Source organism: Hemicordylus capensis, chromosome 2 (genome assembly GCF_027244095.1).
Source record: "Hemicordylus capensis ecotype Gifberg chromosome 2, rHemCap1.1.pri, whole genome shotgun sequence".
Lineage (NCBI taxonomy): Eukaryota > Metazoa > Chordata > Lepidosauria > Squamata > Cordylidae > Hemicordylus > Hemicordylus capensis.
In genome coordinates, this window is record NC_069658.1 from 296,014,561 (window position 1) to 296,032,888 (window position 18,328).

At 44.8% G+C, this 18,328-nt stretch overlaps 1 protein-coding gene across 5 annotated transcripts in view; it reads right to left on the reverse strand.

Moving 5' to 3' along the window:
• FGD5 (FYVE, RhoGEF and PH domain containing 5) overlaps positions 1–18,328 on the reverse strand; it is a 232,101-nt gene that overhangs the window by 15,898 nt on the left and 197,875 nt on the right. For all 5 annotated transcript variants that reach the window (XM_053293641.1, XM_053293645.1, XM_053293642.1 and 2 more), the window contains exons 13-14: positions 10,709–10,792; positions 8,381–8,460 (exon numbers count right to left, since the gene is read on the reverse strand). In XM_053293641.1, the coding sequence (XP_053149616.1) occupies positions 8,381–8,460; positions 10,709–10,792 (164 nt within the window). The remainder of the gene's footprint in view (positions 1–8,380; positions 8,461–10,708; positions 10,793–18,328) is intronic.

The window sequence follows — 18,328 nt, forward strand, 5'->3', positions numbered from 1 at the left end:
AAATATATAAAACCAAAGTTGATTTCCCTTTTGCCAAAACACAGCAGTTCCGGGTTAAAACACCCCAAGATTCTGGTTACCTTGGACTTTGTTCCTCAAGGGGGTGTGCAATTTTGAGCTCTCTGGCTCCTTAGCTTTCCTAGAAAATTGCTACTAACATCAGGGCTGCTGTTGCCTTTCTGTTGTGATCCCCGCTTGGCCTGTGCTCCGTATGGCTACCAGACAAAGACATCTGAGACTAGTTTATGTTTTTGTGGGAGAAAAGCAAGGGCTGATCAATGATCCTTGGTCGAGACTGAATCCTCACACTCCCAGGAGTGAGCACTTAACTGTGAAAAACATCAGCTGCTATAAAACTCAATGACCCTGCTGGTGAAAAGAGAGCCCAGAACAGAGGCATAATGAGATACGATACTGTCCCTCACCTTGTGGCCAAGACTTGCAGACTTATTTACTCTCTGCTTTCTTCACCACTCTGCCACCTCTCTGCTTTCTTCACCACTCTGCTTTCTTCACCACTCTGCCACCTCCCTGTTTGCAAGATGGTGGCCATACTGAAGCCCCCCAATTAATATGTGCCTTTTATTTTTCTAGCAAGGCTTCTGAGTCTTTATTACCTGCTTTACAAACAAAAATTAAGCAGGTGAAAGTTCTTGTTTCCCCCTAACACTGCATCTACATGCTTGGAAATCTACATCTACACGATTAGCAACTGAATTACAGCTGGACACACAGCTGATAAGGACACAGGAGTCCTGCCAGAAAAAAGTTGTCAATTTACTTGACATGCCAAATCAGGACTTGCTGGACTTTGTAAATTTTATTGACTGATTGATTGTTGTATTTATATACCGCCTTTCGTTAAAAGACAACCCCAAGGCGGTTTACAAAAGTTAAAAAATACAATAAAAGACAATAAAAATATTAAGCTAAAAATATATATATAAACAGACCAAATTTAAAATCTATAAAATACTAGCATAAAAACAATAAAGCAGGTAAAAACACACAGAAGCAGCAGTAAAAACGATTATGTAAAAGCCTGGATAAAAAGCCAAGTTTTAACAAGCTTTCTAAAAGCCATGATGGAGTCCGAGGAGCGAATGGCCACTGGGAGAGCATTCCAAAGTCTGGGGGCAGCAACAGAGAAGGCCCTGTCCCGGGTACACGACAGCCGGGCCTCCCTCATTGTCGGCACCCGGAGCAGAGCCCCCTCAGATGTCCTCATCAAGCGTGCAGCAACCCTTGGGATCAGGCAGTCCCTCAAATACTCCGGGCACAAACTATTAAGGGCTTTAAAGGTCAAAACCAGCACCTTGAATTGGACCCGGAAACGGACTGGCAGCCAGTGCAACTCTTTCAGAATGGGTGTGATGTGCTCCCATTGGGCAGCTCTGGATAAAACCCTAGCTGCCACGTTTTGCACTAGCTGCAGTTTCCGGATATTCTTCAAGGGCAGCCCCACATAGAGTGCATTACAGTAATCCAGCCGCGACGTGACTAAGGCATGGGTAACCGTAGATCTGCCTTCTCGAGAAAGGGACGCTAGAGCTGGCACACTAGCCGAAGCCGTGCAAAGGCACCCCTGGCCACCGCCTCCACCTGAGCCTCCAAAAGCAGAGCCGGGTCCAGTAGTACCCCCAAGCTGCATACTTGCTCCTTCAAGGGGAGTGCAACCCCATCCAGAACCGGTAAAATCTCCTCATCCCGATTGGCTCTCCTACTGACCAACAGTACCTCCGTCTTATCCGGATTCAATTTCAGTTTATTAGCCCACATCCAACCCATCACGGCCTCTGCCCTCGATTCAGGACATCCACCGCCTCCCTAGGATCAGATGACAAGGAGAGATAGAGCTGAGTGTCATCTGCATATTGCTGACAACTCAGTCCAAGTCCCGGATGACCTCTCCCAGCGGCTTCATGTAGATGTTAAACAGCATGGGGGACAAGACCGATCCCTGCGGGACCCCACAGGCCAACGGCCACGAGGCCGAGCTGTAGTCCCCCAGCACCACCTTCTGGACCCTCCCCCCCCAAAAGGACTGGAATCACTGCAACGCAGTGCCTCTGATTCCCATATTCGAGAGGCGGCCCAGAAGGATACCATGGTTGATGGTATCGAACGCCGCCGAGAGGTCCAGCAGAACCAAAAGGGACGCACTCCCCCTGTCTAGTTCCCGGCATGGGTCATCCACTAGAACGACCAAGGCAGTCTCAGTCCTATACCCGGGGCGGAAGCCAGATTGAAAAGGGTCCAGATAATCTGTATCATTCAAGACCCTCTGCAGCTGGGATGCCACCACACGCTCCATCACCTTGCCCAAAAAGGGAAGGTTAGACACGGGTCTATAGTTATCCAGGCTGGAGGGATCAAGGGAGGGCTTTTTTAATAGTGGTCTTACCACCACCTCCTTCAGGCACGATGGCATCCTGCCCTCCTTTAATGAAACATTAATGATCAGCTCCAACCATCTACCTGTCCCCTCCCTGGTAGCTTTTATAAGCCATGAAGGACAAGGGTCAAGAGTGCACGAAGTCGCCCGCACTCTGCCCAGGATCTTGTCCACATCCTCAGGCCGCACCAACTGAAAAGAATCCAACACAACGGGACCAGATGGTACCAGAGGCACGTCTGCCGGAACTGCCAAAACTCTGGAGTCCAGGTCAGCACGGATGCAAGCGACTTTATCTGCAAAGTGACAGGCAAATTGATCACAAAGAGCTGTAGATGACTCCACCCCCATTGTCTGGGGGGATGTGTGGAGCAAGGTTTTTACCACACGAAACAGCTCTGTTTGTCTGCACTGAGCAGACGCAATGGAGGCAGAGAAAAAGCATTTCTTTGTCGCCCCCACCACCACGGAGTAGTCCCTAAAATGGGCTCTAGCCCATGTTCAGTCGGATTCGTCACGACTCTTCCTCCAGCGTCGTACACAATTTGTACACAAATTTGTACACTAACTTTGATAATAAGCAGAAAATGTGAACACTGCTAACTGTGTCCACTTGAATCAGTGTTGCCATGGTTCTGTGCTATGAAAGGTAGAAAAGGGAAAGGAGAGGGAAAGGGAAAGAAATGCAGGTGAGTGGGACTGGCATTATGGGTTGTCAATGATAAAACACTTGCTGAGGCCCATACCCAAGCAAGGAGCTCACTGCTTGGGATGGAGCAGCGTGGCCCCCACTTGGCTGTGCTGTGTTCCTTGGCTGTGCTGTTGCTTCTCCTCATTGCCGCTCACCTACCCTCTACAAGAATGAGATTAATGGCAAAAGCAGCTGCTTCCTCTGGCCTTGCCCTCTTGCTCTCAGGGAGAGGGCAAGTGAACGGGCACTGGTGAGAGTGGCAAGTGGGGAGGTGTGGGCTCACTAATAGCATGTGGCTCAAGAGCTCCCCTCCAGTCTATAAGCTGGTACTGCAGGTGAAGGCAGAAATCTGGATGGATCCAGCCATCAATCACGACAGATATGGGTGTGGAGTGGCATTAAATGGTCTCTGTGTGTGCAAAAACTGCTCACTACCATTTGCTGAACAGTGAGCAATGACTACCTACCTATAGTATTACCTCTTTCTTCTGATGTATGTGTGAAAGTTCAGAATATGGTGGTAAATACAGCACAAAAGAGTGGCCTCCCCCAAATGTATGTGTAGACAAACCCTTAGTCCTCACAGAATGAACATAAAAGTAAGTGTAAATGTCCACCTGCCACAAAGCTTTCGAAGCATTCCGGATGCAATGGGAGCTGGTAATAATTTTATTAGGGCCATTAAGACAATATATTCGGAACAATATGCTAAAATTATTATTAATGGGGAACTATCAGATAATTGTAAAATACAAAAAGGAACTAGACAAGGTTGTCCACTTTCCCCATTACTTTTTATAGTAGTTCTGGAAGTGCTTTGTAGAAATATTAGAGAAGATGAACAAATACAAGGCCCGAAAGTAGGGAAACAGGAGTATAAACTTAGAGCCTTTGCGGATGATGTGGTGTTTTTTCTAGAAAATCCATTAGAGAAGATCAGAAGGCTCTTGGGAAAAATAGAACAATTTGGCCAATTGGCTGGGTTTTATATAAAAAAGAGTAAAATGAAGGTGTTGACAAAAAAATATGGACCAGAAATCCAATGATAGACTTTATTAAATAAGTGAATTGAAAGTGGAGAAGAAAATTAAATACTTGGGTGTCTGGTTGACAAACAAAAATTCTTTGTTGTTTTCAAATAATTATACCAAAATATGGAATACAGTAAAAATTGATTTGCAAAGATAGACTAGAATGAACTTATCTTTAATGGGAAGAATTTCAGTTGTGAAGATGAATGTTCTACCTAAAATGTTGTTTCTTTTCCAGACTATTCCTATAATTAATATAGGAATTGTAGAAACAATTAACCTGTTTCAAGCAATGGCAAAAGGACATAACCAAATTTGTTTGGCAAGGGAAAAGGCCAAGAATTAAATTTAAAAATTTAACTGATGCTAAAGAAAGAGGTGGTCTTACCCTGCCGGATTTAAGGTTGTATTTTGATGCTGCTTGTTTGACGTGGTTAAAAGAATGGATAACATTAAAAAATCCCAGAATACTTGATCTGGAAGGATTTGATAGAAGGTTTGGATGGCATTCATATCTGTGGTATGATAAAAGTAAAGTGCATAAAGACTTTCTTAATCACTATGTAAGAAGGAGTCTAATGGGAGTGTAGGTAAAATACAAAAAATGGCTGGAATCTAAAACTCCATTATGGGTATCCCCGATTGAAGCTTTGTCACGTAAAGAAATAAATATGCAATCTGAATGGGGTACCTATAGGGACTTGTTATGTTTTCAAGAGAGGGGCTGTAAATTAAAAAACCTAATCAAAGTACATAATTTGGTTAGTAACTGGTTTCAGTATCATCAGCTAAACGAAATTTACAAGAAGGATCTTAGAGTTGGATTTGAGGATCAAATGTCGAGATTCGAGACGGAATTGTGTGAAAATGATGAAAAAATAGTCTCTAAGATGTATAAGTTGTTGCTTTTGGAGGAGACGAGAGATGAAGTGGTTAAAACTACTACGATAAAATGGGCTCGGGAAAAATTATGGAAAACTGATTTAAAGTTCACTGTATGTTATACTTTAAAAGAAAATTATTATAAGATTATGTACAGGTGGTATTTGACACTGAAAAAAATAGCATTAATGTATAAAAATGTTCCAAACAAATGTTGGAAATGTGGACAATGTGAAGGAACCTTTTTTCATATGCGGTGGTCATGTGGGAAGGCAAAGGCCTTTTGGGATATGATATATAACGAGTTGAAGAAAATTTTTAAAATGACATTTCCTACGAGGCCAGAATCCTTCCTGCTGGGAATAACACAAGGAGAGTTCTCCAGAAGAAATTTAACATTTTTATGTATGCAACCACGGCGGCTAGAATAGTATATGCATGGAAATGGAAAGATAATAAAAAGCCCTCAAAAGAAGATTGGTTGATAAAATTTTTGGAATATGCGGAGATGGCAAAACTCACAGCACTCATAAGGGATGAAAACTTGGAATGTTTCAAAGAAGAATGGGAACCATTCTTACTTTACTTAAAGAACTATTTTTGAAATTTAGTAACAACAGCAGGTTGGGCAGGGTAAAATCGAGTTTGCAATGTGGAATATATATGTTTTGAATTATTATAGCAATGATAGATTTGTATAGCTAATATGAACCGTGCAGTAAGCAGGAAGTCAATATTTACCTAATTAAATGTAATTGGATTATTAAGATATTGTAAAACTAATAAAATTTTAAAATGCAAAAAAAGAGAAAAAAGAAGAAGAAAAAAGCTTTCCAAGCATTCCATATACCCTAGATTTGGCTTTGAGCAAAAGGAAAGGACAGGTGAACCAATAGTGTGCTTTAAAGTAAGCTGGGCAAGGCCACTGATCAGAGATGATTTGTCCACAAAAGCCTGATCTTCAACAGACCCTTTCCACCTGCCCTCTATCCCATTGAACAGCTTCTTGAAGAATCACAGATTGTTACGTTGCTTAAGAGTGGAGATAACCCTGGTTGCTGCTTCGTTAATCAGCACTGATCTCCTAGAGGGAAATGGCTCTCTGAGGGGTGAAGGGCCTGAAGCCTAGAAGGCAGATATTTTCAGCCGCTTTAGATACACAGGGCAGAAACTCCAAAAGGGCCACACAAGGAGGCTGTCCTCACATGCAGCGCAGGCAAAACCAGGCCAAGGAAGCCAAGCCCAGTCTTGCCAGTGCATAAGAGCTGCTGGGATTGCACCTGATCCCAGTGGTGTCTTGGCGACAAACCCGCCTAGGCAGCCACCCGCTTAAACAAGGTTGAGGGAGCGAGAGCCCCCTTAGCCCCATTTTGTTAATCATGTGGCAGCGTCAGCTGCTTTCAGCCAATGCTGCGACCCTGATAGGAGGCTGCCTGTCGCAGGGAGAATCCTCATAATGCACTGCACACTTGCGCGGTGCATTATGGGAGTTCCAGGGCAACGTATCCTGGCCCCTGACACTTTGTGCTGCCAGTGACAGCCAGCAATCACCTGGGCGGGCAATCCACTCAGCCAGCAAAGACCAGAGGATCGTCTGTGGGGGAGGTATGCTTCAAAGCTTTCCCCCCTCGCCCCTTCAAGCCCTTCCTCGCCGATCGTGAGAAAGGGCTCAAGATAGAACTCTTACACTGAGCAATGTGGTGTGCTTTTGATCCCTCATTGTGACAGCTTATTTGCATTTACAATGTGTGGAAGCAGAGCCACTGCTATGCTACTATGTGGCAGCAGACACCAGTGCAGAACTGGCCAGGGAGGGAGTGCTGTTTCACTGATCTCCATGCTACAGCAGCCTGATGGTAATCCTACTGATTGGATAACCCCTTGCAAGACTATCTAAAATTCTGTTGGTTGTGACCGTGCCAGATGAATAAAATAAGCACAAAGAATCTCATTCCCCTTTTGCCTAAGAGCCAACTCCACTGCCAGCCAGCTAAGAAACACTGATTAGATGCTGAGAAAACTCAGTACCAGATACACTGCCAGCTCTGCCCACTTGATTGTTTTCCTATGGTCTTGTTCTATGGCATATTCTGGGGCCATCTAATTTCTTAAAGTTTTTCTAATGCACTATCTGGACAATCCATTTCCACTCTCATTTCATTCAGTTAAAGTACTCTTATTAAAAGTGACCCAAGGATTTCCCCTGGCAGCATGAAGGCAATACGTATGTACAACCCTGCAGCAGCAGCAGTTTGGGGGAACAAGTAGAGGGCTGCATAGTACTGGAGGGTAATACTGATCCCCCAGTATCCCCGCCCCGCCCCCGCCCCCCAACACACTATGAACCTCACCAATAGCTGGATTTTACTCCTTCCATCTCTGAATGTTTGGAAAAGAGTTTAAAAACAGGCAGGTGATTCTTTGGAAGAGATTATTCTTCTGATTAGCTGTATTAGCAAGTGCAGTGGCTACTGATTCTGCCAAAATGAACCCTAGACAATCTCTAATGTGCAACTACACACACGCCACAAGACTGTGGGGCATGCAGAACAGTCAAAAGTAGGGGAAGCTCTTTGGATTAACCTGGGATGATAAACTTGAATCACTTTTGCTTCTTGCCTGAATGGTTGCTGCCCCCCAACTGCCCCTGGAGCAGAGGGAGCTAGTGGGGAGGGAATAATGATTATACATGTTGTTGTTTTCCCAGAATCCAAACTTCTCTTCATTGAGCCCAAATTTAGTAACATCAGCAAGACCCCAGTTCTATGTCTTCTTGGAACAGATGTAGAGATTCCTGCTGCCACTGAACCCGCACTCATTCTCAGTGAACTTCTTGGTTGTGATGGCTGCTAATTCATTAGAAAGGTTCCTTGTAAACAGAGACCCCATTACACTGTCAGTAAAGTTTTTAATCTTCACGCTGTCATTTGCTATAAAATGCTTTTAAACTCACCATGCAGAATTGGCTAATTATTACTTTTCATTAGCCCCTCAGTTACCTCAGGGACATGCCTTGACAAGTGAAGTTGTAAGAAATGAAGCAGGCAAAGCGTGACAGCAAAAATGTTAGAAAAGATCAAGAAACAGAGCACGAGTCTATTAGAAATAGATTTTCTAGTTTTCTCTCTGTCTTCCCTCTCTGTCTGAAGTCTGAGTTGAAGCCTCCAGCTCATTATATATGTTGAGACAGGCTCAGAAGATGGAACTCACATTTAAAATGAAAGCCTTCTTTATAGTTGAACACTTGGTCATTATCTGCCACAAAGCTATGGATATTAATGGAGTTTAAAAATAGTGAGACATCAATTAGATCTCAGGGAGCAGATGAATTGGTCTAAAGACTGAGTACAAAAAATAAATAGTGGTATGATTATTGACTACCTTGCTGATAGAGTAAGGCAATTTTCAGCATATTCAATCTTCAGGACATTTTGGGCTTTTTCAGTCAATGGACGGCTAACCTAGAAAAAGAAAAAGGCATTTGTGTGAAAGGAAGAAGTTAGTTAAAACATCTATGACCAGAATGAGAAAAACTCCTCCACCCCCTTTTCATGTGTCTACTAGGGCAACGTGGTGGCCTCTGCACTGCACTTGCCTCCAAACTGCATTCTGGAAGGCCTCAAAATGTCCACCAACACAGTTGGACTTGCTTGTTTGTGTACATAATATACAAGCAATGGAATTCCTAAGGGGGCAAGATGTTGCTTGCGCATTATGTCAACATGCAAGGAAATCCAGCCACATGGGCAGAAGTTTTTATACCAGGAACAACTGCACCGCCATACATACACACAAAGGAGGCCTTCAACACATTTCAGAAGGGTAGTCATAAAAATCTGTGGTACCTTCAAGACCAGCACATCTACTGTGGCACAAGCTTTCACGGATTAGATTTAGTCAAATGTCTGAATAACAATAAATGCCAGGATTATGAAGAAGGGAAAGCAAATGCTCCCAAAATCAGGAACTGTTGTCAATTTAGAAGTTTGAACCTATTCAGTAAAGCTTTGGTAAGCAGCAATCTATGCATTAAATGCTGAGAAAGTGGACTAGATTGAAACTGTAGGTCTTTTCTGCATGGATTTTCTTTACATTGTAAAAAAAATGTAGAATTTTTTACAAACCAGTCATTCAACACTCAGCAACACACTGTCCCAGCTTTACCAATCCCTAAAAGTCCAGTTCAGAAAATACCACTCACCACATGATTAAGAACAAGAGGCACATGTCTCACCCACCTCGCCCCATCATCCGATGTGCTGTTCCACTCCACATAATCACATAAGGGTGGATCATCTGAACTGCCTCTACTCACATGGTTTAATGATTAAAGGTGGTTTTTTGATGTTTTTATTAATTTATTTTTACGTTTATATCCCACTGTTCCTTCGAGGATTCCATGTGAACATGCATGGTTATGTTTATCCTCACAACAACCCTGTGAGGTAGGTTAGGCCAAGAGATAACTGACTGGCCCAGAGTCACTCATTGAGGCCCTACACACGATCAATGTGTGGAGCCGAGGAGGGTGCGGCAGGGAGAGTGGGCTTAGCCCTCTATCCCTGCACACAAGCTGGGAGCCATCCCTGGATGGCCAGATCGGCCACCCACACAACTACGGGCTCCGTCACTGAGCTAGTGGGGATTGGGGGCCACCCAACCCCCTGAAGTCCCAGGGTGCCCCGCATGAGTGAGTGGGGCATTCTGGGGAGACTCGCAAGGCTGGGAGGCTTGTTGTAGCCTCCCAGTCGGGGGTCTATTCATGTGTAACCGTGTTGCGGAGCCGCACTGCAGTGGCACACGATCAGGGTTAGCAGAGCAAGCCTGTTTTAGGGGAGGAGTTCTTAGGCGGGCTAGCCGCCATTGAAACATTGGGTGTGTCCCTGAGCACAGTGGTTCTCACAATGGGGGGAAACTGGGCTGCGCCTCTTAGCCCAGTTAACCCCCATCATGAAAATAGCCTCAATGAGTCTCATGACTGAACAGGGATTTGAACAGGGGTCTCTCCGGTCCTAGTCCAACACTCTAACTACTCTACCACATCCCCAATGTGATTATGTGGAGCAGAATGGTGCACTTGGCATGGCACCTTCATTCTCAGTCATGTTGTGGGCAGAACTGGCAAATGGTATGATCTGAACCAGCCCAACAAGAGAAGTAGGGAGGGCAGGGAATCCAGTGGAAATCCCTAAAAGGGATAATTTTACACAGGTCAAGAAAGTTATTGCAAATTCATTAAAACTGTTCTGAATTGTCTTCTCTGTAGAAGTTTATTCCCCCCCTCCCCCTATATTGCTAAGTCGAATAGGACTGCTTTATTGGCTGGTGGTTGTGAGGCAGGCATGTTTCTAGTGCTGCAAGATCTGTCCCTAAACTACTAAAACAACTCTCAGTATCCACAACAAGGGCCACTGAGAATCTTGATTGGACAGTAAATCTGATTTTTATGTACATTATTCATGAACAGCTTCTTTGCAAACTGCCTCATTAGGACTTCATTAACATGCTTGCTCATTGCTTCTGAACTTGTTCCTGTATGTATGCAATCTTCTTTTTTGCCCATTTTATTTCCAATAACAAAGAAGTCCAATCTGGAGACCAATGCCTCCCTTTGCTCCAAATCGAAGAGAACAGAGAAATAAAGACAATAAAAAGCACTACTAGCTGAACGAAATGCAGTGCTAAACAAAAGAGGGGGTTTGAGATTACCCTCATGCCAGACACAGACAAGGTGCTCCTCAGGCGATACTTGCCATCCTTCTGGGGATATGTGTACAGCAGAACATCATTCATCTGTATGAAGAGAAAGACAAAATCAATTACTTGCACTATGCCTCACAAGCCTCGCTGGTATTCTAGGTCCAGCAATTTGATAAACTACCTGAATTCTTCCTAAAGAAAGATCTGAACTCCAAATTTCAGGTCAGGATTTAAGCTTCCGTAAGGACCGAACTGAAGTGTTAACAATGTAGCCAGAGTTGGGCATGTGGTAGAGTGACCGAATGATTGCTTCATCACCTGCCTAGCTTGCAACCCAGTCCGCATTAAATGCTGTCCTCAGTGGTTTCAGTATTTCCAACTAAGGAGGAATATTATCCAAAATTTATAAAGTGGGAATAGGATTCCTGAATTAACACCTTTTAAAAATGTAATTTGCAACAAGAACAAGTGTCTTTACTGTGTCTGGCTATCTCAATTATATTTGTTACTATTATCATTAGAGGACAGAAAAGATAACAATTTCAAAAATAAATAGGGAACAGCTCTGGAAACTCCAGTTTCTAATTATGCTTGGCAAGTAACACGTATACAGGAACCAGCATCTCACCATGCATTGATAGGAAAGACAATGGGCAGATTCTCATGATCACAGGAATCGTGGTTACCCATGTCAGTATGAGCATGGGAACCCATGCCATACCTCAGCTATGTCCTGGGACGAAGACCAGCATTGGAAATATAGAGAGGGTATTCTCACGATGACTGGAAAGCGGGCCAAGGGAGCTCAGCCTGCTTTCTAGTCATCACGAGAACCAGCAGGCTCACCAGCGAGCCCGCAGCTAGCCCGCCAAAGTAGCCCTCCCCTTAGCCCAGGTTAGCATAGCGAGCGCTCCACTAACCCGAGCTTCCTGATCATGTATTGCTGTGGCATGGCTCCATGGCTCAGCAACACACGAGGAGACCCCAGGCCGGGAGGCTGCAAGCAGTCTCCTGGGCTTGGGGGGTCTCTCCAGGATGCCCCACTTGCTTGTGCAGGGCATCCTGGAACAACCGGGGGCAGCACGGCCCCTGATCCCTGCAGCCCCCGCCAGCTCCGTGACGGAGCTGGCAGTTGTGTGGGCAGCCAATCCGCCCCCAACCCCGGGCTGCTGCCTTGATCGTCTGCGGAGAACCCCCTCCAGGACCCCCTCCAACAAGTCTCACTGATCATGAAACTCGCCTCAGGATCTGAAGAAGGATAGCTGATCTCAGGATGCCCAAACTATGATACACTGATCATGTGAACCCACATCTTTCACGTATCCTTGTTACCTGCACCCAAGATGCCCTCACCTGTACAGCCAGCACAAACATCCCTGCATAGAGCGGATGCCACACACAAGTGCTTTAGCATCCTAATTGTACTCCATGGCTACCAACATCTTCAGTGACACTCTGCCTGGCAACACAAAACGTCACACAAATATTTGTCTCACTGCTCACACTCCCAACCCTTCAAGCTACAGCACAGCATACAATGGCCAGCAGCCCACTAACAGTTGTCTGCAGGGAGACTTGGCCGCCCATGCAACAGCATCCAGGCCCACTGCCTGTGGGACCAGTGGTGAGAGTTGCTGCTAGCCCACTTGGGGGGATGGGGGGATGTGTGTACACTTGTCTAACATGGGAGAAGGGAGCAATGGGGTCGGATGGGAAGGGTTGCACAGGTGGCTTCTGGACACCCCGCCCCCTGGGTGCCCTTGTTCTGAAAGGGTTTCACTTTTCTGTTTCTATTATTCACCACTGAAAGTAATGGGGCCAGAGGCCCCTTCCAAAATTTTTACTCGTCATTGCAGTATTGGGAATGGCACCAATCAGCTGTAGAACAACTAATTTTGCTGGATCAGGGAACATGTGCCAAATTGATGGGAGAGGAAAAACTAATGTGTTAATGTTACTCCTCCCTGCTAACCCAACCAGAGGGCAATGGGTCCCTGAGGGAGGTGCTGTCCCCTCTCCTCCTGCCAGTTGTCAGACTCAGTGGCCAGCCGTGAGAAATAGTCCTTCCCTTCCCTCCAGGGATGCACATCTGTCCATCCTGGGTGCAGGATGTGCCCCCAGTACAGCAATAGGCACTGTAGACAGTGTTATTCAGGATGTTCCGGGGTCCATGGATGTGCCTAATCCAACCCTGGAGTTCCGATGGGACAGTTTGAATGTACAGCCCCTTTCAGTGTGCCTGCCTCCCATATCCCTGTCGGGGTGATCCGGGGATCAGCTGGGTAGCAACTAAGGTAAGCGCCCCATGGCAGGGAAAGGGTGGTTCTGTAGGTGGGCCTTAGCAGTGATGGGGATCACTTGCTTTGCCACAATCTCAATCCCAGCTGGGGCCCTGCAGCCCTTTAAATGACCATGTGAACAGGGCCACTAGCTGACATCCTGAGTAAATTAACACAAGGAAGTCCCACTGAAATTAAAAGAACAAATTAAGCATGCCTGGTCCTTTTAGTTTCAATGGGAGTTCCTTGAGTAAATGTAGTCAGGATGTCAGCCAGTCATTTTAGAAGTGGCACCTTACTATTCATGTAAAATATATGAACATAGAAGCGATGGCTTTTGGAGATGCACCCAAGTAAGAGCCAATTTTATGCATATCCGCTGAGATTGTCATATAATTATTTTGGGAAAAGGTTTTGTATATAGTCACTCTAATAATAATGAATCTTTGGCGATCTTGTTTGCATGTTTAGAAGAGTATATTAAAATGGACAATCAGAGGCTTATATGGAATGTAATGGACACTAAAATCCTTGTCGTTAAGAAAAGGTGTGAGCCTGCTGCTCCCGCATTCAAAGAATGTTAGCAAAGAACTGCAGACTAGCTGAGATGTCAAAAATGACCAAATACTGTACAGCCATCTAAGAGATGGTAGACAGAATATAGAGATCTATGGTTCATTTGGTTCTTTCATTTAATGTATGCAAGCCAGATACAATTAAGATATTAACAGATGTAACTATTTTTCTTTGGCATGATCATATTGTGCAATTAAATATAATGTGTATGTTGATAACCAATTTATCTGTATGTTTTTGTATGTTTATAATTTTAAAAAACCTCTATATATGTGTATGGCTGTGTGCTCCCTTGTGTTCTTAAAAATGCACTCATTTATTTTAATTAAAAACAGGTACAAATTTAATCTTTCATTTAATCCCTGGGCAGTATTGTAAGGGCCACATCTTCCTTAAAACAGATGTTGAGCAATAAGAACAATATATTGCAAGTCTCACTTTTCAAGATCCCTCTGCAGATTTTGAGGCATTTTTAAATTCTCAATTTCAAAATACTGAATGCTTTCAGAGCTTTTGAAAATGACAATCACAGAGATCCAAAACAAGCAGAAAGGTGAACTGTCCCAATATCAGATATATACAGCCCGAGCCTTGCAAGCACTGTGTATGCTCCTGAGGGCCAAACTAAACATTATCTTTAACCCATCATATGGGCAGTTAATGCAGGAAGTGTACCAGAAGCAGTTCTTTTAAGACCCAAAACAGTTATGAGAGCTAATCTGGCACAGGAGCACAGTTAGGAGAAATCAAGCACTTTCTCCATCACCAGTTTTGTGCCAAAAGTTGCCCCCCGCCCACCAAGCAGCTATTTGCCCCAAAGCTGCAACTAGGTAAGTTCGTAGGAGAGTCATGACTGGATCTCTTACATTTTTTTAAAATGACAAACGCAGCCACAAGGAAGGGCTGCTACTAGGATCAGAACTGCAGGGCTGGAGGAGGAGGAGTTCAACCCTTTTCCGCATGAACATTTCCCAGCTGAAATTCTCCACTCTCTATCTGCTACTTCCCCTGTCGGGCAAACGTATTCCACAGATAATTTTACATACTCTCATTTCATGAACCAGATTCATGCTCTTATCCAGGGATTTAGCTAGGGGAGAGGGAGTCTGTGTTCACCCCTCTCCCCGACGGCCCCTCAGAGTGAGTGAGATAATGAAGAAAATAGGGAGGGGTGGAGCTTGGGCCCCCTTCAGAAGCTGGGGGCCCCAGGTTCTTTGAACCCATCCACTCAATTATAGCTACACCCCTGCTCTTACCAAAATACAGAAGAGCCCCTGGTGGCGCAGTGGTAAAACTGCCGCCCTGTAACCAGAAGGTTACAAGTTCAATCCTGACCAGGGCCTCAAGGTTGACTCAGCCTTCCATCCTTCCAGCTATAGAGCGGTATATAAATGTAAGTGCTATTGCTATTGCTATTTCTCTTTCTCCTTTAAAGTGCCCATGCTTGCTCCTCCAACCTCAACAACAATGGATTCACCATATGACAAATAGCTTATCAAGGAGGTTTTTGTATCATCATTTACTTATTGCTTCATAAATTACCACTCTGCCAACATTAATATAATCACCACAGTGACCGCTGCATTTCCACAATCTCATTATAAATCCCAGTTTAACGAAGGTTGAACAAACCCATAAAGGCAAATTCATTAAATCCTCTTGGAAACTAGGGATTGATGAGGTTATGGGAGGAAAAATCTCAGCTGTTTAAAAAAAAAAAAAGATCCACTGAAATGAATTTCACTGGGCTGTATTTTTATTTATTTTTGTAAAGATTAAACATGGGTTTGTAGGAACTGATGCCCCCAGAAGAGTATCAGATTTTGTTACCAAGCTACATAAATACCCTTGGTTCCTATAGGAAATAGTTTAACCAAAATGAGACGCTTTCAGTGCAGAAAATATATAAAAGAACTAGGCTGCAGCATCATTTGAATATTAAAAGTTAACTTAATTACAGGGGAGGTTGTGTCCTTTCTTTGCTTGCTAATGTAGCAACAAAGTTTGAGGTCAGCCCAAGTCTTAGAAAAGACAGCTAAAGAAAGACACCCTACCAGCCAAAATATTAGCTCTTTGGAGGCAATGTCAGGCACTACCCAGCAAGCACTGCTGCACCTCTTTGGCTACAAAATCTGCTTATTTTATTTAGAAGCACTGTTCCACAAAGCCCAAGACATTCTATGGCGAGTGATGATTGAGGAAGCCAGCCTGGCACACACTGTTGCTATGGCACCCACAATTAGTATCCTTCAGTTTTATTAAACATTAATGGTGGTTGTGTCTGTTAATTGCTGTTGTATTCAATCCAGTAATCTTTTATGTTTTGTTGTTTAGAATTTTGTCCCAGTGGGGATCCTGTAGAGAGTGTGGGGGGTGGAGTCAGAAAGGAAAAGGGGAGGGGAAGGCAAGGAGAAGGAGAAAATAGAGTTGTTTCTGGAATAAAGTCTTAGTTAAATGCACACAAGATTGTTTATGTTTACAAGGGAAGCAGCTATAAAGCAATTGCCCATCAGAGTTGTTTCCCATCTGTTTTGTCTTTACGTATAAGGAAATATGACTATAATTTTTTCTAAAGCCTCACTAGCCGTGATTTGCCACTTATGAAATCAAATTAATATTGTGCAGTATATTTGGAAGGGGATTGTAAAGATGCAAGATATGAATGGATACAGAAATTAACTATATCAGCGGGACTGCATTTTGCTATTACAATAGCAAATTTGTAATAGACTCATACCAGCCATCTTGTTTCAGGGAGCATATGTAACCAATATGCCAGTCAGTAACAGACAGGATACTGCTGACTTCCTTTGAAACATGCCCACCAACTTGACCAAGATTTCCATGCTGGTAATCCCATTTTATTTCATGTTTGTACATGTTTTGCTTGGGCTAGATGCTGAAGTACTGATCTTCACCATCCGATCTTCACCACAAAGCTCTTGGCTTCTACTTTACTCAATCAATCAGTTTTAAATCTGCATTTATAGCCTGAATGACATTTAAAATATCAAAGTGACTTGCAAAACAAATAAAATAATATGAAATAACTACTGAAACAAACTATTCAAACATGCAAAACACAAGCTGGCAGGGGTGGTCTTGGAGGTGGCCTTGGGTTCCCCCAAGCTTATTGTTTTGGGGATTTCAATGTCCACACTGAGGCCTCCCTAGTGGGTGCGGGTCAGGATTTCATGGCCTCCATGGCAACCATGGGCCTGTCTCAAATGTTAGCTGTCCAGAGACGTAAGTTTGGGAGGGGTATAAATTTAATAAACAAACAAATAAATAAAATTGGTGTAGGGCCCTACCCACATGGCAGTACATACTCTAGATCTGTTTTTGCCGACTGGGAAATAAATGATCTGGAGGTGGGGGAATTTGAGACCACTCCCTTGTCATGGACAGATCATCATCTGTTGGGGTTTAGTTTGACTGCTCCATCTGCCCTCTGCAGGGGTGGTGGGCCAATTAGGATGGTCCGTCCCTGGAGGCTTATGGATCCTCTTGGATTCCAGACAGCCCTTGGGGAGTTTCCAGTGTCCAGAGCTGGTGACCCTGTCGAGGCCCTGGTCGATCTCTGGAAAGGAGAGATGGCCCGGGCTGTTGACACGGTTGCTCCTAAACGCCCTCTCCGGCTTGGTGGAGCCTGATCTGCTCCTTGGTTTTCCTCGGAGCTTAGGGAGATGAAACAACTCGGGCGACGGCTGGAGCGATGCTGGAGGAAGAGTCGTGATGAATCCAACCGAACACGGGCTAGAGCCCATTTTGGGACTACTCCAGAAGGGGGGGGCGGTGAAGAAACATTTTTTATCCGCCTCCATTGCATCTGCTCAGTGTAGACCAGTGGAGCTGTTTCGTGTAGCAAAGACAATGCTGCACTTATCCCCCTAGACAATGGAGGAGGAATAATCTACAGCCCGCTGTGATCAGTTTGTGTGTTCCTTTGCAGATAAAGTCGCTCGCATCCATGCTGACCTGGACTCCAGAGTTTTGGCAGTTCCGGCAGACGTGCCTCTGGTACCATCTGGTCCCGTTGTGTTGGATTCTTTTCGGTTGGTGCAGCCTGAGGATGGGGACAAGATCCTGGGCAGTGTGCGGGCAACATCGTGTGCTCTTGACCCTTGCCCTTCATGGCTAATAAAAGCTGCCAGGGAGGGGACAGGTAGATGGTTGGAGCTGATTATTAATGCCTCATTAAGGGAGGGCAGGATGCCACCGTGCTTCAATGAGGTGGTGGTAAGACCACTATTAAAAAAGCCCTCCCTTGATCCTTCCAACCTGGACAACTACAGACTGGTCTCTAACCTTCCCTTTTGGGGCAAGGTGAAAGAGCGTGTGGTGGCATCCCAGCTGCAGAGGGTCTTGGATGATACAGATTATCTGGACCCTTTTCAATCTGGTTCCTGCCCCGGGTATGGGACTGAGACTGCCTTGGTCACTCTAGTGGATGACCTATGCCGGGAACTAGACAGGGGGAGTTTGTCCCTGTTGGTTCTGCTGGACCTCTCGGTGGCATTCGGTACCATCAACCATGGTATCCTTCTGGGCCGCCTCTTGAGTATGGGAGTCAGAGGTACTGCGTTGCAGTGGTTCCAGTCCTTTCTTGGGGGCAGGGTCCAGAAGGTGGTGCTGGGGGACTACTGCTCGGCTCCATGGCCTCTGGCCTGTGGGGTCCCGCAGGGTTCGGTCTTGTCCCCCATGCTGTTTAACATCTACATGAAGCCGCTGGGAGAGGTCATCCGGGGACTTGGACTGAGTTGTCAGCAATATG